This window comes from Palaemon carinicauda, chromosome 16 (assembly GCF_036898095.1).
Source record: "Palaemon carinicauda isolate YSFRI2023 chromosome 16, ASM3689809v2, whole genome shotgun sequence".
NCBI lineage: Eukaryota > Metazoa > Arthropoda > Malacostraca > Decapoda > Palaemonidae > Palaemon > Palaemon carinicauda.
In genome coordinates, this window is record NC_090740.1 from 17761837 (window position 1) to 17785227 (window position 23391).

At 46.4% G+C, this 23391-nt stretch overlaps 2 protein-coding genes across 3 annotated transcripts in view; both read left to right on the plus strand.

Moving 5' to 3' along the window:
* Positions 1-23391, plus strand: part of LOC137655672 (3'-5' RNA helicase YTHDC2-like) — a 388907-nt gene that overhangs the window by 183950 nt on the left and 181566 nt on the right. The gene's annotated exons all lie outside the window — the stretch shown is intronic.
* LOC137655891 (3'-5' RNA helicase YTHDC2-like) overlaps positions 1-23391 on the plus strand; it is a 138496-nt gene that overhangs the window by 12867 nt on the left and 102238 nt on the right. Inside the window, exons 2-4 of the mRNA XM_068390115.1 lie at positions 10995-11112; positions 11267-11357; positions 19090-19283. Coding sequence (XP_068246216.1) covers positions 11001-11112; positions 11267-11357; positions 19090-19283 — 397 coding nt within the window. The 5' untranslated portion in view covers positions 10995-11000. The remainder of the gene's footprint in view (positions 1-10994; positions 11113-11266; positions 11358-19089; positions 19284-23391) is intronic.

The window sequence follows — 23391 nt, forward strand, 5'->3', positions numbered from 1 at the left end:
CCCTGCGGCTACGGTAGCGAGTTGAAGGGCCTCTAAATGTTTAAGATAGTGCCGCTTGAACACTGTGGGGGATTTCCATCCGGTATATTTAGAGAGATCTGTAAAGTTCATATGATGGAAAAAATTTATTGAGGTCGCTACCGCCCGAATGTCGTGGACGTGAGGAAAAGACTCTGGATTGGCCTGTTTAATGAAATACAAGATCTGTTGTCTGATCCCTTTCAAAGTTATAGTCCCTCCCCGCTCCCTGATGAACAAGGGTCCCGAGGTCTTATAGGAAGTCCTTGATAGAAAGGACTTTAGAGTGGTAACCGGGCATAGGGAAGGATCCTGAGGGAGAGGGATAATTTTCCAGGAGGACCATCTATTCTGAGGGTCTTCATTTTTGGCCAAGAAGACCTTGTCTGGGGAGAGGAGGACCTCTCCTGACGGTTCCTTGATAAGGCAGCTAATTCCGAAATCCTGGCGCCAGATGCTAAACTCACGAGAAAGAGAGTTTTTCTGAGTAGAGGGATATACTCGCATGAATCGTTGACGGTTTCTGACGCTAGTTTAAGAACATCATTGAGAAACCAGGAAATCGAGCTAGGACGAGAAGATGGTCTCAGTCTGGCACAGGCTCTTGGGATCGAAGCTAGCAATGAATCTGTTAGATCTATATTAAAGCCGATTAGAAAAATCTTCTTCAAGGCAGACTTGATGGTAGTAATAGTGTTAGCTGCTAAGCCCGACTCAAACAAGGTTCTAAAAAAGGTTACCGTTAGGTTTAGTGTCATAAAGTCAGTATTAGAATCCTTCAAAAACTTTGCTAGTTTTTTGACCGCTGAGTCATATTGACGAAGAGTGGAGTCTCTCTTGTCAGATTCTAAGAATAAAGTATTCTGGGGGTCTATGTTAGCCCCTTTGTGTGCCGCAAACTTCATGAAGTCCATAAAGTTAGGGTGTTCTGAATGTTTGAGGAAGCGAACACAGTGCACGTTTGTACTATCTGGGTCAAAGTCGGGTTGGGAATCTGGTGAGGGGGGAGATTCAGCTCCAGTAAAAGAGGAAACCAATTGCTCTTGGGCCAATTGGGGGCCACCAGGGCTACTTGACCTTTGAAGGTTCAAAGTTTGTCCAGCACTTTCATCAGTAGGTTCACTGGTGGGAAAAGGTAAATCCTTTCCCAGGTGTTCCATAGAGAGACATGGCATCCGTGGCGTAAGCCCGAGGGTCCAGGTTGGGGGCCACAACATTTCAGCTTGTGGTTGGATACCGTCGCGAAGAGGTCTACCTGGAGATCCGGCACTTGGGAGAGGATCCATTGAAAGGATTTGCGATCTAGTGACCATTCTGACTCCAACGGTACCGTCCTGGAGAGTGCGTCTGCCACAACGTTCCTAACTCCAGCCAGATGGACGGCGGATAGGTGCCATTGGTTTGAGGCCGCCAGGGAGAAGATTGCCACCATCACGTGATTGATGGAACCTGACTTGGAGCCCCCTCTGTTTAGACAACGGACTATGACTTCGTTGTCGAGGACTATCCTCAGATGTTGTTTCTTGGCCGGGGAAAGACGTCTCAAGGTTAGTAAGACAGCCATGGCCTCCAGGACGTTTATGTGAAATTGTTGGAACATTGTGGACCAAAGGCCCTGAACCTTCCTGTGTTGGGAGTAGCCTCCCCAACCTGATAGGGAGGCATCCGTGTGGATGACTATCCTTGGAGGGGGGTACTGCAACGGAACCGACTTTGATAGGCTCTTGGCGGTTGTCCATGGGAGAAGCCTCTTCCGAAGAATGGGAGGAAGGCGTGTCTTCTTGTCTCGACGTTTGTTGTTCGCTCTGGAGCGCCAAACTCGGTTGATGTCTTTCAGTTTCGCTTTCAGAAGGAGGTCTGTCACTGAAACGAATTGTAGGGACCCTAGAATCTTCTCCTGGTTCCTTCTGGAAGTTATCTTGTCCCCGAGAAAGCGTTTGGTATTTTTCGCAATCTCTATCCTCTTGGACCTGGGGAGACATAGAGTGTGAGAACGTAGGTCCCACCGTAATCCCAGCCACTGAAATCTGGTCTCTGGTGTCAGACGAGACTTTCCGAAGTTTATTTGGAATCCCAGAAACTGAAGATACTGGATCACCTTTTTTGTTGCCTTGAGACAATCCTCGACGTTGTCTGACCAGATTAGCCAATTGTCCAGGTATGCGACGACTTGGATTCCGTGGGATCGGAGTTCCTGAATGACCGATTCCGCCAGTTTCGTGAAGATTCTGGGCGCGATGTTGAGCCCGAAAGGCATCACTTTGAACGTGTAAGCCTTGTCGTCCAGTCTGAATCCTAGGAATGGGCGGAAGTGTCTCGCTATTGGAACGTGATAGTAAGCATCGGTAAGATCGATGGAGGTGGTGACGGCCCCACGGGGAAGCAAGGTTCGCACCTGCGAGACGGTAAGCATGTGAAACCTGTCGCATTGAATGGACAAGTTTAGTCGGGACAGATCGAGGATGACCCTCCGGCTGTCGGAGTCTTTCTTCGGAACGCTGAATAAGCGACCTTGAAACTTCAGATATTTCGTTTCCTTGATCGAGTTCTTGCGAAGAAGATCTTGGGTAAACAGAAGTAGGTCCGGTGTCGAGGGTTGATGGAATTTGTTCGGTGGAGGAGGCCCTTCTATCCAACTCCACCCCAGGCCCTTGGAGATTATGCTGAAGGCCCAAGGACTGAACCTCCAGCGACTCCGGAACACATAAAGTCTTCCTCCTACCTGAAGATCTTCAGTAGTTGGAGGTTTTACCGCCTCGGCCACCACGTGACCCTTTTCCACGGGAGAAATATCTCCCTTTTCCTCTGTTCTGAAAAGAACCTCTCGAACCGGGGCCCTTGCCTCGTTGGTATCCTTGGGAGGAAACCCGGGACTCATAGACCGGGTTATAAACAGGAGAGGTAAACGAGTTCGAGGCCACTTGGCTTTCAGGGACGAGGACATACTTCTCTTGGGGCTGAGACTTGGAGGTAGAGGGCTGGATGCCCTGAGAGACCGGGACCGACTGGACTACTTGAAGAGGTTGGCGGAATTGAGTAGAGCTATAAGGGCGTAGCCTCTTTCTGCCCTGGGAGTGAATGCTCGATTGTTCGAACTTCCGTTTGGGAGTGAGACCCCAACGGACTTTGAGGCTCTGGTTCACTCCGGCAGCTTCGCTCAATACCGAGTTGACCATGTCCTCCGGGAATAGGTCCGGACCCCAAGCAGAGGCTTTAATGAGCTTATTTGGCTCATGGCGGATAGTAGCTTCAGATAAGACATGCCTACGGCAACGTCTTTTGGCCACCAAGAAGTCGTAGCAATCTGCTAACAAAGATTGCAGGGTGGCTTTAGTCATAACCTTAAAGGAGTGTTCCTCGTCATAGGTAAGAGAAAACATCTCCGCCATAGTCGAGACGTTGAGGCTCCGGCTAAACCTAGACCGGGACTCGAACTCGAGTCGGATTAAGGTTTCAGGTAGTCTTGGGAGGCGTTCACTGAATTGCGTCGATGCACAGTCAGCGGATAGCTTACCAGAAGTGAATGTCGATTGAATGTTAAGCCAACATTCATTATCTGATGGGAGCAGCAGAGATGTAGGATCTGTCTCCCGGAGTTGTGGCAAAGGTTTATCTTCGGCCACTGCCTGAAGGGCTAATTCAACCATTTTGGTGACGCAAGGAGTGGGGGGTCTGTTCGTCCACAAGAAACATGGTGTAAGTACTCTTGTGGGGGGTCAGCATGGTGTTTGTACAACCCCACTCGTTTAAGGTTCTAACCCAAACAGACTGAGCCTGTTCCTTCGGAAAGATAACGGTCTCTTTAGGGACCTTATCTAGCCGGACAAGAGCCTCTTCCGTAAGCCGGGCGAAGCCGGGGAAAGGAAATTGAAGGCCGGGAGGGAAGAACTCAAAATCTTCAATGGGCCAGGTCCCAAAACCCTCGATGGTCAACATTCTGTCCGTGAAAGGACAGTGGAGCGCCATTTTCCACGGGTTGTTCTTCGTGAAAGGTGGAAGTTTTGAGGCGTCCGGGATGAGGAACTGCTGTTGTTGAGGCAGTCCTCCTTCCAGGGTATCTAGTCTCCTGGTGACGGCAGAAAGCATAGAGCTAATCTGCTCTGTAACGACCCTCGTCATCATATTGGTGAGGGCCACCGGGTCGAAGTTGGTCGTGGTAATTAAGGGGGATGACTGCACTCCCGGGTCCTGAGACATAGGGGCAGTGCTAGTCGAGCCACTAGGAGCTCCGGGGAGGGGAGCCTTCTTGGGCTTCGATGATCTAGGTAGTGTCGGATTCTTGCGAGTCCTCACTAAAGGTCTCTTCTGAGATTTGACCTTGGGAGGAACCGAGTGCGATCTCGGAGAGGATTCGCGGTTCCCTTCAAAACCTAGAAAGGAAGAATTATTAGAAGTTGAAGAAAAAGAGGGGCTAAGAAGAGGGGTCTTAGCGCCAGACCCACCTGCCTCACTTACCACCTTACCTGTTTCTGATTCGTCTAAAACCATGGGCTCTATGTCTAAGTTCAGAGCCGCAACATTGTCTTCAATGGGGTCCGGGTCGTCATCGATGTCTGTATCCTGAACGAGATTGAGTTCTACGGTTTCCGCAATGTCGGCAATTATAGGGGCCGCCACTTCCCTAGGCACTGCTGCCGAAGATTTTGCGTTCGGGTAGATAAGATTACAATAATCTTCTGAGAGGACGTAGGGCTTCTTGGCCTTTACGTTACGGGCGAAGCCGCCTACCCACAATTTCAAAGTGGCTCTTGCTGAAGTTTTAGCCGCCTGGGAACTCTGAAAGGACGGGGATAAGGTTAGCAAACCCGAGGGACAAAATGATGAATGAACCCGAAGATTCATAACAGAAGGCAAAGGAATGTAAATACAAAAATGACTGAAAGAGGCTCACCGAATCTGAAGCGAGGGTGGAGATAAGGTCATAACAGATAAGGCAGTTGTCAGGGTGCCATACAACAATATCGTCCATCTGGATCCCACAGTCAGCATGGGACCGACAGACCGCATGTCCGCAAGGCTGTTGAAGGACGGCCGTGCAGGCTGTCATCCGGCAACGGACCACCTGTAAAAGGAATAGTCCATGAGCATCTACTAGTTTCTCTATAAGGGGTCCCGGAGGGTCCGGGACCTGTCAGTTAATAAAATAAATGTATAGCCTTAGACTAAACATGCAGAGAACTGAGACTATACCAAGAGCAATCCGGCAGAGCCGGGGATGAAAAAGGATGCAAAAAACAGTGATGAATAATTATAATCATAACTAGTTCCGGGGCCCCCGGGCCGGGGAACAGGGTTGGTAAAGTAAACTTAAAGTAACTTAAAGTAAACTTAAAGTAACTTAAGATACATCCTTAAAATACATAAATAGAGAACTCCAATTATGATCTAAAACTAATGTCTGTAATGAATAGGGCTCCCGGAGGGAGGATATTAATCAAAACTGTGTCAGTGTCAACAGATCTTGTAGTTAAGAGCCCGGAGGCTCCGATGTCTGATGACGGGAGGGTACAACGGGAGAGCGCGCGGGGGAGCCAATGGAACCTCCACTACCCTACCGGAGGTACCGGGACGAAGGTAATGATTCATGTAGAATATAATATAATGATATGGGATATTAATAAGTCCTATGCGGAGGATAATAGCAGGAGGTACCGTAGGTGGGGACACTCCTAATATAAGTGCTCATTCTTACAACCATAGCTAAAAGCAAGGTTACACCAAGGTGCAGTTATACCGACTAATCACGTGTGATAGTCCCCGGTGGTCCCGGCCCTCCCCCTCCCCCGACCGATGGCCAATCGGTGCGACGGGAGGGGGGGAGACGAAACCGCCCGGTATGAATGAATGAGACCAAGTCACACCCCGTGGGTACACTCAGTCCTCAATATGTCGTAACGTTGAGGGAAGACTGAGGAACAAGCATACTTGACCCGTATGTCATAACCAACAACCATCGAGTGAGAGGAAGGGTGTACACTGGAGGAGGGGGGGGGGGGATGGAATAGCCTCCCCAACCTGTGGGGGGGGGGGGGTTATGGTACCGGGGAATCACCAGTGCGTAGTGGTAGACAGGGCTACCAACTGGAGATCCCCTCAACATGACATGAAAATCCCAAAAATATGATCATAACGGAGTAAAGCAATAAATATAATATCAATGCACAAATACATAAAAATAATTAATGAATTAAAAGCGAAATCACGTAAGTAAGGTTAGGCATGCAGAAATAATATGGCGAGAGAGGGACTCGGGCGAGTGGTAAGGGGGGAGCATGACGCCATCAGCAGATGGAAAGCAGGGGTACCAACCTAGTTACTGAAGCGGTAGATCGAACAGTAAAAACAACAAAATACGCGAGAGTCCCACTCGAACCAAATGTAAAACTAGGTGGAGCGTAATTAAACTAAAAGGTTTAATAATAATAAGTGAGATGGTCGTCTTTAACGCTCCTAGAACTAGCGAAACAATCTCAATGGTGACGCTATCCACCAACATGCACGAATGCAGGCATACCAACATAACCTACTCCTGATGAAACGCTAACACCGATATCATAGGATAACAAAATAAATGCTATATGAAAGCATAAAGTCGGTGTACTATATAAATATAAGGAAAAAACTCCTAAAAGTTCGAACGAATATTAATGACGGACGAACTAACGAGAAAATGGGCAGAGGCGAAAGTAAGAACGGGGACGCCGCTCATATATAAACACTTCTCAATAATAAAAACAAAGGTTACACTGCCCAATCTCGCTAAAACTCATGGATAAAGTACTTAACTTCGATGGGGTATCTTGGGAATCGGCCATCGAGAGAAAGTTGATGATAAATCCAATGGTAAACACGAGAAAAAACACGTTGGACTTATACGTATTAGGTGCTAGAAAGGAGTGATGGGCAAGCGTGGGTAGAGTTAGTAGTACTGGTCTGCGAGGCAGGGGAGGTTGAACTGCACCTCACTATTGAGGGATTTCGAAGAGGAGAAGTCTAAATGGTACGAGACCTCTGGTATTTCGCCCCAGTCTATACCGACACCATTAGGTGAGCGAGCTAGTTCAACCTAGCATTCCTATACATTTTTTCTCTGGTAATATTAGCAGTTATATTCCTTTGAAATGGTGCTTTAGGAGCATTTCACTGGGCGGCACAGGGATTGAGCCAAGAAATTTCTTATTTTCTGGACTAGTCTATTTTCCATTTTCAAAGCCATTAAATTTGGAATTTTTAATTGAATTAAGTATCTACATTATTACCATCTGAACGAGAGAGTCAGGGAAGTGACATGACCCTTTCTCAAGCGAGACTTCTTACGGGCGCACCGTTGGTTTTGCTTACTGGGGCACCTGAACTTCCTAGTTTTTCAGGTCCCCTGCGAATGCCGTAGCTTTAGTCCTCTTTAGTAGCAACTGAAAACCTTTTGGTATTAGCAGGGATTCTTTGGACGTAAGGTTCCGGTAGGATCAAAGCAAAAGCGAGACCTGAGTTGGGAAGTAGAGATTACCAACCTCCTCAGAGGAGTAGACCTTTTCTCTTCTTCCTCGCATTCGATGCTCATGGTGGATGCATCGAAAGAAATGGGGTGGGGTCCTCACCTGTTGCGAGACTTAGTCACTGGGCTAACACCAATCGGCAGTGTCAACACAATTTTTCTTGGAATTGAGCGTAGTGTTGCTCGCTCTTAATTACTTCCAATAACTTTTTTCTTGACACCATAGTGTTCTTATCAGAGCACAGTGATGGTAGATTACCCAAACAAAGGTAATCTTTGCACAGTTACCTTACCTTTTACCCGTAAGAATATGGAGTTGGGAGTCAGACAATTCAATTGCCCTTCTCAGCCTGATTCAGTTCCAGCAAGAAAAATTTCCTAGTGGCCAATCTGACCAGGCAGACTCAGATAGTGGGCTTCAAGGGCCTTTCTCTCCCTTGGTTAGCTAACAAGTCCTGACCCTGCCAGGAGTCGTGGATGAGATGTTGGTCTAGGACGTTTCATGCCCTCAAGTTTTTGGAGTACTGGATAACCAGGCACCTCTACTAGAGGCCCTACAATATCTGGGGGACACCTAGGACATCTATCCATTTCCCCACTTCAGTCTAATGAGGAGACTCATTATTAAGTAGGGCGTTGAGATATCAGTTGATGACCTGATAATTCCACTGTGGCAGCAAGCAGAATACTGTAACAACCAGACCTATTCCTGCCTGCAGAGATATCAAGAGAACTGCTCACTCCTTTCCCAAACTGCTCATGCAACCTCACCCAAAGATTCATCACAATCAGTCGTGTCACTATGACTTCTCATCTGAAGGTTATCCAACATCTCACCTCTCAGAGAGGCTTTTTGCAAGCAGTAGCTAAAAGGATGGCTGGATATCCTCAGAGATCATCTTTTGCCTCCTATCAGATAAAGTGGTCTATCCTCTAAGGTTAATGCCATGGAAAGAGGCCCCACACTGGCCAGCGCAATAGTTGTACCTTAGGGAGGAAAGACCTTGTTCTGTCTCGACCGTGAAAGACTACCGCTCGATCTTCAGCCTTGTCTTTAGAATGAACGAGTTACCATTTCCTCCTCAATAGAATTGTCTTTTCCCCATACAGAGTCTTGAGCTTGCTGGACCCAGTCGGAAGTTAAACTACTTCCTTGGAGCATAGCTCTTGTACAGTTACTGTGCTATACTTTCGGAAAGGAATGCTTCATAGCGCTGGTCAGTCCTCAGATCACGACTTGACTCTTAAAACTCTTCTCGCTTTAGCCTCTGCTATGAAAGCCAGTGAAAGACATGTTCTCTTCTGTGACATATCCTAGCCAAGTGGATGAGGGGGAGGTAACATTTGACTTCGTCCCTAAGATTGTTGCCAAGACAGCAGACCCTAGCTTCGGCCCTTTCCAAATAGTAAGTATCCGTCATGTGGCCGGTGCCCCCTTTTGATGGTTAGTATGTCGTTCAAGAGCGTTTAGGCACGACCTCATACCAACAACTGGGGCTTGCCCGATCATCAGGCGCCTGTTTGTAAGCGCAGGCAGTGTCAAGAGGAGAATCTTTAAAAGATAATTTAGTAGGATTCACCAGGTCATCGTCCGGGCTTCGTACCGTGACTCCTCATTATGAACATAGACCCAGACTTCTCTACATTAGGGCCATGAGCGCGTCCCTAACATTAAAATGAAACTTCTCTGTGGTGTAGGTTCTTTAGGCGGGTCTCGGGTATTGCCAGAACACCTTTATAGCCGATTACCTGCAAGACATACCCCACGGTAGCCTGTACTACTCTCTATAGGTTCTGTAGTGGCAACACAACAAGTAGTGTAAGCTACCACAACTCCCTTACGGGACAAGTAGCTGTTGGTTGAGGGCAGACGTTACTTGGTGTTAGTATGGGATGAATGGACAGAATGACTGGCCTTTTTTGGGCTTCATCGTCCTCTCTTGTGGGGTAGAGCATCTGGGCAATTCTGCCAGTTAACTTACCTACGACTGCAGGTATACCCATTTCCCTTGTGTAGCCTGAAATGTTACATACTGTATATGTTATGACCCCGTCCTCCCTGCAAGAGGGAGTCGGGTAATGCCCATGTTGAGTAAGCTTAGTGTACTACAATAATTCTTACCGGGTCAAATCACAGTGCGTAGTTCTCACACATTAACACTGATTGCCCAAGCCATCAGCTGACGTACTTATTTGAGAGTTCACGAGGTGCCAGGCTGCCTCTATTACGCTGGCATGAAGCTTAGAATCACACCCCTTGTCAAAATCACACCCAGTTGGGTTAGAACTTCCATCCACCTGAGGATGAGTCTCCTTGGTGAAGAGCGAAAGGGTTTGTATTGCAGGTGGGAACAAATGACAAGTTTGAAAGTAACTTGGATTTTTCCTAACTATAAAAAGCTTGAACTCTTACTCATCCTTAGCCCCCCAGTTCCTGTCCCCCTAGAAAGGCCTGCCTGCTATCAAAAGGAGACATGATACTCTTGGTGAGTGGGGTGGCTGGTCTACCCCCCATTACTGCCCTGATAACTAGTGGCAGGTTGTTATACCTTGCATAAAAGTTTGTTCCAGCATCCATAGTGAAGATCTCAAGGTTGTATAGCTAGGAAAAATACAAATTACTTTCAAATTAGTCATATTACTTTTAAAATGTGTCGTATTTACCATACATATATATCTTTTTATTAGAATACTGTATGTGTCCTGTATATAAAATTTTTCCCTCCTAAATTTATTCAGGCAAGCTTTGTAAGAGTTGAGCTTGACTCATGTAGTGTTAAATCTCCTACTTTTAATAATAATAATAATAATAATAATGATGATAATAATAATAATAATAATAATAATAATAATAATAATAATAATAGTAATAATAGTAATAATAATTGTAGTAATAATCTGCATCTCTTGTCATGATTCATCTCCAAAAATGCCTCTTTCTGTAAGAAGACAAACTTCAAATATAAATTTTATCATATCAAGAGAATTCTATTTTCTTCTACTCCAAAGCCTTTCATATTCAAAATAATTTTCATTTTTGACACACACACTCACACACACAATATTTCCTTTTTTAAATCATCTTTTCATTTCTGTTATTCATCCTTTTTAACTGTTCATTTCAGTCTATGTTATCCACTCTTAAGAGTCATAAGAATCTGTATACAGTACACTAGAGGGGAAAGCCTTTGTTTATGCTTAGCAGGCCTAATATAGAAATGGCATATCATATTTGATGAGCATATCACTTACCCTTTACTAGATATATTTTTATAATTTGTATCAACATGCCAAAATAAATACTGTATGTAGCTAATGATTTGGCAAAGGTTTGCAATCCATAAAACTTTTTATTTCTAAAACTGTGGTTAAGTGATTGATTAAGACAGTTTGTGTAAGAACTGTTTTCTTCCCATAAAATTGTGGGTAAATATATAAGTGAGTTGAAAATATGACAGTAGTCTCTCTTTTTTCCCAACAGGAAAAGATGGGCCGTCGGCGTGGCCCCAACACACGCTTCAATGAAGCAAAAGTGAGTGAGGAGCTGAAGATAACAATTGCACTTGCTCTCAAGAAACTTTCAAATGATGAACAGAAAGGTACAGTATGTTATTGGTACTTTTTAAATCAATATCCCCGACGAATTTTAATTTACAGTATACCAAAGCTGCAATTTCAAAGCATATAGCACAATGAAAGTTGGGTATGTGTTGTAGTATGAAAAATAATGTTATTTCAAAAAATCTTTTATAGAATTGGAGCTGCCTTCGTCCCTCACATCAGAGGAGAGGAAGTATATACATTTTGTCTCTCAGCAAATGGGCTTCAAAAGTAAAAGTAGAGGGTAAGTTGAAGGAATATTGATTTTTTTCTTATTGATTGTGCCTGCTAGATGAATAAATTTAATGCTTGGGTAGCATACTGACTTTTTACTTGCAAGACATGGTTTATTTAAAGATTTATAATGATTGTTTCGTTTATACTTATGTCACTCATACTGTATATTCCCACACAGTACATTGTGTGCTACATACAACACTGTAATCCAAAGATACTCAACATTAACTTTTATTTCCCATACCATTGCTTCCACTGGAAAATAGATATTATTTGTTCTATTAACTTACCCATGTACTGTTTTGATTTATTTTTTCATAATCAATTTTTAGTCTTTTCATACCTTTAATATATTTAGGTGATGAATGGGTGGTTTCCATGCAATAGTGCTAGTATTTATATGTCAATAGCAGATAGCAAGTACTGTACAGTAAACTTTTCATAACTTGAATTTTATTAAGCTCTGACTAGGTGTATGTGAAGTGCTGCAAATTGCAGGGACCATTTCCCAAACAGATAATAATGTTCATTTGCACTTCAATACAGTAATTTCAACCAACTTTGATTTCTGACATGTTTTAAGCTTTCTACTGTCACTGGGAGATGTATGGTGTGACCAATTCTTGTGCTTGGAGAATTCTTGCAAGTCACACTGCCTGTTCTGGCAGGTGAACAGTTGTGAGAATAATTGACAGTCGTCTTTGAGCACGTTTTCATTTGAAATTATCTCGACCTGTTCTTGTATGTATAAAGAAACAGGGGTTTTCTTGATAGTATTATAGAAAGGACTGTCACCTTCATTCTGTAGCCCTTGAATGATTTGACCTTTTAGTGATGTATAGCTACCATTTCAGCTAGAATTGGGCTCTTAATGTTCTTCGTGCCCAGCACCAGCAGTTAGGCTGATTCCTCTTGGAATGGTTTGTCCATCTTCTGCATCACTACAGAGAGTAATTTTACCTCTTTAAAGAAAGATACCTGGGTACTGGTGTAGGGGTCATCTTTCATATTAAACAGGGCTTCGTATTTAGCTACCAGACCAATAACTTCGGGTCCAGCAACCATCCACCTACGAAGCGCTGATGCATCTTCTGTCAACTTAATTGCTCTTCCATCACCTTTGATCACTGCGGCATATTGCTCGTGTGCTTGATCGATTGCTAGGCCAGAGAATTCTCGTAGACTTCTGGACGAGAAGTTCCCTGTGTAAAACTTAATACTCATATCTGGATGTTATTGATCAAGTGACATCATATCTCGGGTAAATTGGAACCCATTGCGCATAATTGACTTTGTTATTCGCAAAGAAGTAAGTCACCAGTAAAAAGTTGAAGTCACCTTTGAAAGAGCTAATCAGGATGAAAAATGTGAGCTCCATGTCCAGCACCAGATTCCAGAACTGGAACTGAGGGCTCTCTTTTCATTTATTACAGCAATCCTCAAAGGATCTATGTGATATGCCACTCTTCAGAGTTGTAATCATGGTATGCCTTTTTCATAAGCTTGAACATTGTAGTGCAAAGCTTACAAAAAAACAGACAGTCTGGTGGCCATTTTGAAAAAAATATACTTTACAATAAAATCTTGAAAAATATGTAACTTTGCTTTATAAACAATAAGATCTTTAAGAATATGTGTCATTTTGCTTTATAAACATTGAAATCGACTTTAGTAGCTCTAAAAACATGGGAATCCATATCTAGTTCATGCAATTCAGACAACTGCAAGTATTTTTAAGCAAAATGTCAACTGGGGTGGCTAATTTGGTGCCCATCTTGAAAAATGGCCAATCGGCCAGATCTGATTAGTATGACTTGAGAACAAATGTGCAAATTGTGATGCTTGTATTATTATTAGCATAATGTTTTTATGTTTCTGTTACTGTATCTCGTACACTTAAAAGTTAAACTATTCAACTCAACCGCCCCTCTCAGTGCTGAACAGGTCAAAAGTGAAAAATAACCACCACTCTCAGTTCTGAGCAGGTCAAAAGTGAAAAATAACCACCCCTCTCAGTTCTGAAGAGGTCAAAAGTGAAAAATAACCACCCCTCTCAGTTCTGAAGAGGTCAAAAGTGAAAAATAACCACCCCTCTCAGTTCTGAAGAGGTCAAAAGAGAAAAATAACCACCACTCTCAGTTCTGAACAGGTCAAAAGTGAAAAATAACCCCCCCTCTCAGTTCTGAGCAGGTCAAAAGAAAAATAACTACCCCTCTCAGTGCTGAGTAGGTTAAAGGGAAAAATAACCACCCCTCTCAGTTCTGAGCAGGTCAAAAGGGAAAAATAACCACCCCTCTCAGTTCTGAGCAGGTCAAAAGGGAAAAATAACCACCCCTCAGTTCTGAGCAGGTCAAAAGTGAAAAATAACTACCCCTCTCAGTGCTGGGCAGGTCAAAGGGAAAAATAACCACCCCTCTCAGTTCTGAGCAGGTCAAAAGTGAAAAATAACCACCCCTCTCAGTTCTGAGCAGGTCAAAAGTGAAAAATAACTACCCCTCTCAGTGCTGGGCAGGTCAAAGGGAAAAATAACCACCCCTCTCAGTTCTGAGCAGGTCAAAAGTGAAAAATAACTACCCCTTTCAGTGCTGGGCAGGTCAAAGGGAAAAATAACCACCCCTCTCAGTTCTGAGCAGGTCAAAAGTGAAAAATAACTACCCCTCTCAGTGCTGGGCAGGTCAAAGGGAAAAATAACCACCCCTCTCAGTGCTGAGCTAAAAGTTAAGAGTCTTTAACAGAAGAATGAGTGGGGCGACAGTCCTTAACTACCTCATTAATGAATTCAAAGGGCATTCCAGCCGTGCTGAAGACATTCCCTGTTTTAAAGGACAAAAGGTTTCTATAATTAAGAAAAATAGAAATTATAAAAATTGATTATTTTGTTTTTCGTATTGAGGAAAGATAATTTTGTGTGCTCACTGACAGCTAGAGTAGGCTAGTCTTTCTTGCCATTTCCTTTCAGGATGCTGGGGAATAGGGGTGTTGGCTATTTGATATTTGCTTAGAACCTGGCTTTTCTATATGTTCCAAGGGGTAGCCCTCTGTGTTTGCTCCACTCTATTTGAGAAACTTAGAGATAATCTTCAGTGTTGGACCTGGTGTTATGTAGTGCTCTACTTTTATTACTAAATTTAGTACATGTAGTAAGGTAATGAAGTGATCTTGTCTTTTGATAAGATTCTTTAGGCAGTTCAGTGGAGGCATCATACTTGGGTTGCAATTCAGTATTTGGAAGAGAGTGATGTGTTGGATGAAATTTGAGCCTCTATAGTCTATTTTTTATAGCGGTGCATAATTGCACCCACTCACAGGGGTGCCCTTTTAGCATGGAAAGGTTCCTGATACCTGATTGGTCGGAAGTATTTTTGTCCGAACACCTTCATTGTTCTCGAATAATTACCAAGCAATGTGAATCGAAACTTATTTATTAACCTATATTTCTCCATCAGATATATGTTTTGTCAATAAACAATGTGAAAGAATAAATATATTATAAAGAATCGACTTGGTAAGTCTAAATTTAATAACACAATCCGCCGAAGTCAACGACAGCAGCTTGTTTTTGGATGCACCCTTTGTAATTTTGTAATTTTTCACATATTTTAACGCAAATTGGGATAAATTACACTCAGCATAAGTTAAACATGTTATTATAAACTTTCTTTGAATACCAGAATTTACCAAAATCATGGAATTAATAAAACCCGATATTTGTGAAAACTTATGGTCCTCCTTGGGGCTTACGGGTTAGCCCTCCAAGGAGGTTTTGCCTAACTACATCTGATTGGGTGCTGCTGTCAAGCAATTGTCATCACCGTCAGAGGTTGATCCTCTGTCTCTTGTCGACGTTGTGGTGTCAGAGGTATCCAATGCGGTCTCACCCATCTCCTCTTCCACTCCAAACTCTATGGTAGCTGACGGCTTAGTTTCTCCCGTTCCTGATCAACCTACGAGGGTTAAATTAAGTCCATCGTCAGTCTCTCCTGCTAGTGTTTCTCCCCCTCGGGGGAGTTCACTTACAGAGACTCCTCTTCAGAGGACTGCAGAAGGTCACCTTGCTGATCCAATATCTTCGATGCAGTCCACCGCAGAGGAGCCTCTAGACCATTCATCCGTCACTGCTCCTGCATTGGTCCTGGACCTCTCTGCAGATCGTTTGCGATCTCCTTCGGTGGAAGGTCGTCCTTTTAAAGGATACGTCGACCTTCCACCCAACAGACCTGCCAACCTGCAGTCACTGTTCCTGCATGGGCCTAACAAGGCTCCCTCCAAAGGTGCTATTACGCGCTATGCGCCCACGAAACCAGACGAGCTCTTTAGTAGCTCGTCAGGCCCCATCACTACGCGCTGACTTTCTCCCTAACCCTAACACAGGGCATCAAGAGCATACACACCAACACGCGCATACGCTCCAACAAGAGCTTAGCTCCATCACGCGCCATGCGCGCCAGGTTTTGCCTGTGCGCCATGCGCAAACTGCACCCACGCGCCCATAGTCTCCTACGCACCCGCGCCCATCTGCGCGCCAACACTCACCTGTGCGGAAACTACCTGCGCGCTAGCGCTCTCCCGTGCGCCAACATTTTTCTGCACATGCACATACGCTCCCAACATCTCACTCTCCTGCGAGCCATGCTGTGCACCACCCTACGCGCCTGGTAAAACCTGCGTGCCAACTTTCCACTGATAGCAGGATTTCTGGGAATTCAGCCATGCTGCCTTCTCCGCGCGCATCTGCAAGGATATGTGCACACGCCCTGCGCACGCTCGGCATTCCTCTCTCAGGGATGTGTGCAAACTTTGTCCCGAGCTCCCCGCATGAATCCACTGCGCGCCCGGGTGCTAGGGAAATTTCTCATGCGCGTGCGTGCCTTACGGCCAGCACAGACATGCGCAAACACTCTCCCGCGTGCTCTTCGTGATAATCCTGCGCACCCGCGCCACCAGTCTCCCGCGCGCGAGCCCCGATGTTCTCCCTCGCGCGAGCCCCGATGTTCTCCCTCGCGCGAGCCCCGATGTTCTCCCTCGCGCGAGCCCCGATGTTCTCCCTCGCGCGAGCCCCGATGTTCTCCCTCGCGCGAGCCCCGATGTTCTCCCTCGCGCGAGCCCCGATGTACTCCCTCGCGCGAGCCCCGATGTACTCCCTCGCGCGGGCCCCGATGTACTCCCTCGCGCGAGCCCCGATGTACTCCCTCGCGCGGGCCCCGATGTTCTCCCTCGCGCGGGCCCCGATGTTCTCCCTCGCGCGGGCCCCGATGTTCTCCCTCGCGCGGGCCCCGATGTTCTCCCTCGCGCGGGCCCCGATGTTCTCCCTCGCGCGGGCCCCGATGTTCTCCCTCGCGCGAGCGTCAATATCCTCCCGCGCGCGAGACTACCCACTCCAATGAACGACGTACGTCAAGGTCGCCATCGCCTCATTCCCCTTCCCGCAAGCGCATGCCACTGCGCATTGTGGATGAAGGAAAACTTCCAGAGGGGTCCAGGATCCCAAAGCTACCAAAGGCGAACCCACCAATGATAGTGACTCCTCCCAGGGATCCTTCAATCCCTTTCCCTTTAAAGGGTATGTCTGACAGCGCATCTGTCAGCCAACAGCCCTGGTTCGGTGCCCTGATCTGAGCCGTAACTCAGGCTTTCAAGCCTGTCCTCTCTGAATTGGAACACAGAACCATGGCTTGTTCTACCCCTTTGAAGAGAAAAAGATTAGTTCCAGACGCGGTCACTTCTCCAAAGGCGAAACTGACTCCACGCAGACCTTCGAGGCAGGTTCCTCCTATTCCTCAGACTGCCTCTCCTTCCCTTTCAGACGAAGATTTCCTGTCTCCAAGGGAATCACGCGAGGTGAGACTTTCCCCCATCACACCAACGGAGGAAACCTCTCTTCGCGCCGAGGGGCCACTCAGTCAGGGATTGGAAGGAACATACCAACCTCGTCAATGTTGGAGTCTTAAATCCTTCCCAGGAAGGAATCTAAAGACTCCAAAACATTGCCTAAGTCCTCCACTAGGACTAGGATGGAGCCAACTAGCCTCTCAGGGAATGTCCGCGACTCTCCCCAAGAAGAGCCTTCGGGGATAGAAGGAGACTTCGCTGCAAGTCCTACAACAGGAGGAGACCAGCAGGAGTCAGAACATGCGTTTTGGCAAGTTCTGACTCTAATGAGGGCTCTCAACGGGTTTTCCGACCCAGAGATCCCTCCTCGAGAGGACAAAGACACGGTCTTAGACCGCATCTTTGGTACTCAAAAGCTCTCTAATACCAGTGCAGCCCTGCCCTGGTCTCAAGGGGTAAAGAGTACCAGGGACAAGATCTCACAACAGCTCTCCGAGACGTCCTCCTCCAACCGTTCCGGTACCACCAACAAGCTCCTCCCACCTCCTCGCGTATAGCAGAGGGGGTACTTCGAGATCCTAGAGGATCCTTGTCTAGCTCTTCCATCCACTTCACCACTTGCTGGAAGAGCTAACCAGGAGAATCCCTCTTGAGAAAGACTCCAACCGGCAGGTCTCATTCTCGGCAGCCGAGATCCTCAATCAGCACAGGAAGGCCTAAGAGGAGGGTCACCAAGACAACCATCTCTGCATGGATTCGCAGGTTCATTGACCTGGCACTGAATCCAGACCCTCCTCCGTCACGTCACCCCAGAGCACATGATGTCAGGGTCATAGCTACGTCCCTGGCCTTCAAAAGAAATTTTTCAGTGACGCAGGTTCTTCAAGCTGGGGTGTGGAAATGGCAAACCACATTCACATCCCACTACCTGCAAGACGTGACCCACAGGATACTCGATACTTTCTCTTTTGGTCCTGTGGTGGTGGCACAACAGCTGGTTTAAAACCTGAAGTTCTTTATTGGACAATTAGCAGAAGGTTGAGGGCATTGTTACCCGGTTTTAGTCTGCATGAATGAAAAGATTTGACTGGCCCTTATTCTTTTCTTCATCATCCCCTCTCTTGGGGAAAGCAGCATCCTGGGTTCTCTGCATAGCTGACCTCAAACCACTGCAGGTAAACCATGCTCCCTTGTGTTCCTAGTATTAATATTACAGTAATACTGTTACGTCCCCATACCCTGACGAGGTGGTATTGGGAAAGTCCTAGTCTACAAGTATCCATCTAAAGAACTTCAGAACAACTTTCTAGGACAAGTCACACTTCTTCATACCTTCACACACAGCTTGCGTAGGTCGCAGACCTTGCGTAGCAAGGTTTTAGCGAGGTGCAGGGGCTCCTTATTTCTTGAGTGCTAACACACTCAAATAAGGAGCCCCCGGGCAAAGCCAAAAGCCAGACTGGGTGGGACATCCACCCTTCCTAATGGGTGAGTCACCCCTATTAATTAGCGTGGTTTGTATTCCAGTTACGGAACAAATGACAAATTCGTAGATAATTTGTATTTTTACTAACTATACAAACCTCAGCTATTTAACCAAACTTGCCTGCCAGCTCTATCCCCCTTGAAGTCCTACCTCCAAGCAAAGTGATCTCAAGCACAGGTGTGTGAGAGGGGTGGGGTAATCAAGCTACCCTCCCCTACCCCCACTAACTAGCGGTGTGGGTAGTAAACCCTCGTTAAAAATTAATGGCTCGTCATTTCAGCTACGCTGAAAGTAATACCCCTATTAAATAGCTAAGGTTTGTATAGTTAGGAAAAATACAAATAATCTACGAATTTGTCATTTTATGATATTGTTTACCAAGACTTTCAAATTTTCTCTCATGGGCAATATTAAATATTTACAGGAAAGGCTCTTTTCGTTACCTAACTGTATACAAAAAAGAAGGATCTACCATTATGAGCAGTGAAGCAGTTGTTGGACTCGCTGATGCAACTCGTTCAACCATCTTGGGTTTGCTTCAGCGTTGCCCGGTTACAAATAAAGAGAGACAAGATCTTCTACCTGCTACAGAAAGAGATCGCCTTATGAACCCTGAATGTAAGATTTTTGACATTACTTCTAGAGCATTGTGCATGAAACGTAACTGCATTTATAAGTTTTATATTTATGAAATTATGTTTGTACACAAATACATCCCCTGATCTTTTTCTTCAAAATAGAAAAATATTTATTCATAAATAACAAAATGTAAGTGGAGTACTATGTTGGCCAATAATTAAGAGGTAGAGTTAGAGTAGTATTATCCATTTGGTCACTTTTATTTTTTACTTTGTTTCTATGGAAAAGTTGCTAATTGTCTGAATTATATAATTTTGCCTGGCCTTAATTTCTATTGTACTATCTGTATTTCTATGAATCTTCCCTGATGTTCATATTGCCTCTTACAGAGTCAGTTTATTGATGTTCACCCCTAAAATTTACTACAGAATTTCCCATTTTCAATATTAAACTTACCCGATAATCATGTAGCTGTCAACTCCGTTGCCCGACAGAATTCTATGGAGGGATACGCCAGCTATCACAATACTAGAAGGGGGTGTACTTACCAGCGCCACCTGTGGCCAGGTACTCAATCATTTGTTGTTGACACCTCCTCAATTATTCCTCTGTCGTGCTTCCGGCTAGACGTTCTGGGATACGCTTATGGTCTTCGAGTTTATTCACGGATATTTGGTGAAGTATTCTCTCAGATTAACGGCTGTCGCTTTACTGGAATCCTTATATTAGCTAGATAGCTTTTATATAATTCTGATATAACGGTTAACGAATTTTGCTTGTTTTTGGATCACCCTTTGGCTAACTCTTTGAAACAAGATGTCTGACGTTTCGCAAGCCCCCTCCCATAGACGATGTAGGTCTTGCAATAGGCGTATTCCGAAGGCCTCGGTAGATCCTCACACCGCTTGTTCTGACTGTAGGGACAGGCCCTGTCTATTAGAAAATCGATGTGAGGAATGCGCCGGACTTTCGGAATTGGAATTTGTCCGTCTTTTAAAATATTCATCTAAGTTAGAGAGAGGTAGAGTTAGGAGAAGTTCTTCTCACTCTTCTATGTTTTCCTCACCTCATGATCCCCTACCTTTTCCTACCCCTGTAGTGGCTACCCCCGAACCTACTGTGTGCCCTCCGCCTGATATGTCAGTTGTTTTGCGTGCTATTCAGGCTTTAGGCGATAAAGTAGAATCAGTGGTAAGTGACCATAAGTCTCTGATGGCCGAAGTTAAAGAACTGAAGGTCAAGAGTGCAGTGGGTGGAATTAGTGCCAGTGCTGTGACGAGTGCTAGTGTCGGTGCAGTGCCAAGTGCTAGTGGTGCCAGTGTGGTGCGTGAGGATTTTTCTGTGCGAGCCAGTCGTCCTCCCAGTCCGGGACCTCTTGCAAGCTCCCATGCCCAGGGGAGAAGCAATGTCGAAGGGCTTAAGGGTTCGACAGGCCTTGTTAGGCGCACAGAACTATCCTCGGTGGTTGCGGGCGTGTCTTCCTTAGACCGTCACTCCCACCTGCAGACGATTGAGCCCGTCTTATTCTCGTCCGCTGATCAACTAGCAGGGAAGAAACGTTGGTCTCAGGTCTCGAGACCGCTTAAACGTAGAGTCCAGTCCGCGAGTGCTCAGCCAGGTTGCAGTCATTGGCTCAGCTCTGACTCGCCTCAGTCATCTGTCGACTGTACTCCGCCCAAGAGGAGTAAGGTTCTGCCAAAACAGAGCCCGACTGTGACTTTACCTCAGTCTGTTATCGTTTCTGCCGATCCCAAGTGGACCCTGCTTCAGTCCATGCAAGCTCAGCTTCCGGACTTGATGCGTGAGTGTCGGGCTGAGAGTGTTGCACCTCCTCCTCCGCCTACACTCCCTCCGCCTGTTCTCGCTCCGCCTGTGCTCGCCCCGCCTGCACTTGCTCCGCCTGGTCGCAGCACCATCTGCCAGGCGTACGATGTTGAGCCACTTTCGGAGTTCGCTGTTCCCAGTGGTGTTCAGCCTCAGCCTTCTTTAAGGCAACCCTTGCTTTGGGATCAGGAGAGTTATTCCACTCTTCCTCCGCCTCCCCTTGCTGCTCCACCAGTGGTGCAACTCTCGGTTGGGGTACAACAACCTCTCCCCTCCGTGAGTCTGTCTGCTCAGCCATCGCTGCAGCGAGCTCAACCCTCCTTAAGGCAAGCTCCTCTACACCCTGGACTTGCGCCTCAGGAGCCTCAGCTTGCGAGAACTTTACCTTGTTCTGCGCAGCCTCAACCTCATCATGCTCCGCTCATCTCACAGGAACAGGAACGGACTACTCCGCCTCCGTCCTCCGCTCAGCTTGTGCAATCCTTGGGTTCAACCTCTCTTGCTAGGAGTCAACCTCCTTCACCCATGCGCCTGCCTTCTGCTTCGTCTGTTGTTCAGCCTTTGCAGTCTGAGCCTCAGGTTTTCCCTCAACAGTTACTGGAAGAGGAAACCACTGTTATTGTTCCTACCCGTTCTGACTCTGCGGTTCAGCATTCTGGTCCGATCGCTTCGCTACCCTCTGCTGATGAGGTGTCGGATGATGAGGAGGCACACCTTGATCCCTCATCAGACGTGGACGAATCTAAGCTTTCTCCATTGTCGATTGATTTTCGTAAGGTCTTGGCTCTACTCAGGGAGATTTACCCAGACCACTTCGTCTCTGCTATTCCCCGCTCTCCACCATCTGAGTTTTCGCTGGGCGTACAACAAGCTAAGTCCAACTATACTAAGCTTGTCCTAGCTAGATCCTCCAAGAGGGCTTTAAGGATCTTAGGGGAGTGGCTGCAGTCTAAACAACACCTTGGCAAGACTTCCTTCATGTTCCCTCCAACGAAGCTCGCTTCGAAAGGTTGCGTTTGGTATGCCACAGGGGAAGCACCAGGCTTAGGAGTACCTGCCTCTGCCCAGGCTGACTTCTCAAGTCTGGTGGACTCGCCTCGGAGAACTGCTATGAGACGCTCGAAGGTTTGTTGGACCTTCTCAGACCTGGATCATTTACTGAAAGGGTTGTTCAGAGCATTTGAAATGTTCAACTTTCTCGACTGGTGCCTGGGAGCCCTCAGCAAGAAAACCTCTCCTGCGGACAAAGATTCTGCCATGCTAATAATGTCCTGCATGGATAAGGCCATCAGAGATGGATCGGGTGAGCTAGCGTCGTTATTTGTATCAGGGGTGTTGAAGAAAAGGGAACAACTGTGTACCTTCCTTTCCGCCAGCATTACACCTTGCCAACGGTCACAACTCCTTTTTGCTCCACTCTCAAAGTTCCTCTTTCCCGAGGAGCTAGTTAAGGACTTGTCTGCTGCCCTGATACAAAAGGACACGCACGATCTTGTAGCCTCATCGGCTCGTAAGTCTAAGGTTGCCACCTCAGTCCCCAAGACTTATCGCTCCCCAGTGGCTGATACCCCGGCTACGAGGTTCATACCGCCCTTTCGTGGTAGAGCCCCCAGCCGAGGAAGCTCCCGTCCAGACTCTCACAGGAGCAAGTCTAGGAAAGGATCCAGGACATCTAAGGGAAAGAACTGACTCTCAGATTCTCCAGACAACAGTAGGAGCCAGACTCAAGATCTTCTGGCGAGCCTGGGAGAAGAGAGGTGCAGACGCACAGTCTGTCAGTTGGCTGAGGTACGGTTACAGGATTCCATTCTGCCTCAAACCACCTCTGACCACATCGCCCATCAACCTCTCTCCCAACTACAAAGAAGAGGACAAGAGGCTAGCATTGCAACAGGAGGTGTCGCTACTTGTGCAGAAGAAGGCAGTGGTTATAGTCCGGGACCATCAATCCCCGGGCTTCTACAACCGTCTCTTTCTTGTGGCCAAGAAGACAGGAGGTTGGAGACCGGTGCTGGACGTCAGCTCTCTCAACGAGTATGTCACCAAGCAGACGTTCACGATGGAGACGACCAAGTCGGTCTTAGCAGCGGTCAGACAGGAGGACTGGATGGTCTCGTTGGACTTGAAAGATGCATACTTTCACGTTCCCATTCATCCAGACACCCAACCTTTCCTGAGATTCGTTTTCGGAAAGGTTGTCTATCAGTTCCAAGCCCTGTGTTTTGGCCTAAGCACAGCTCCTATGGTCTTTACTCATCTGATGAGGAATGTAGCGAAATTCCTACACTTATCGAACATCAGAGCCTCCCTCTACCTAGACGAC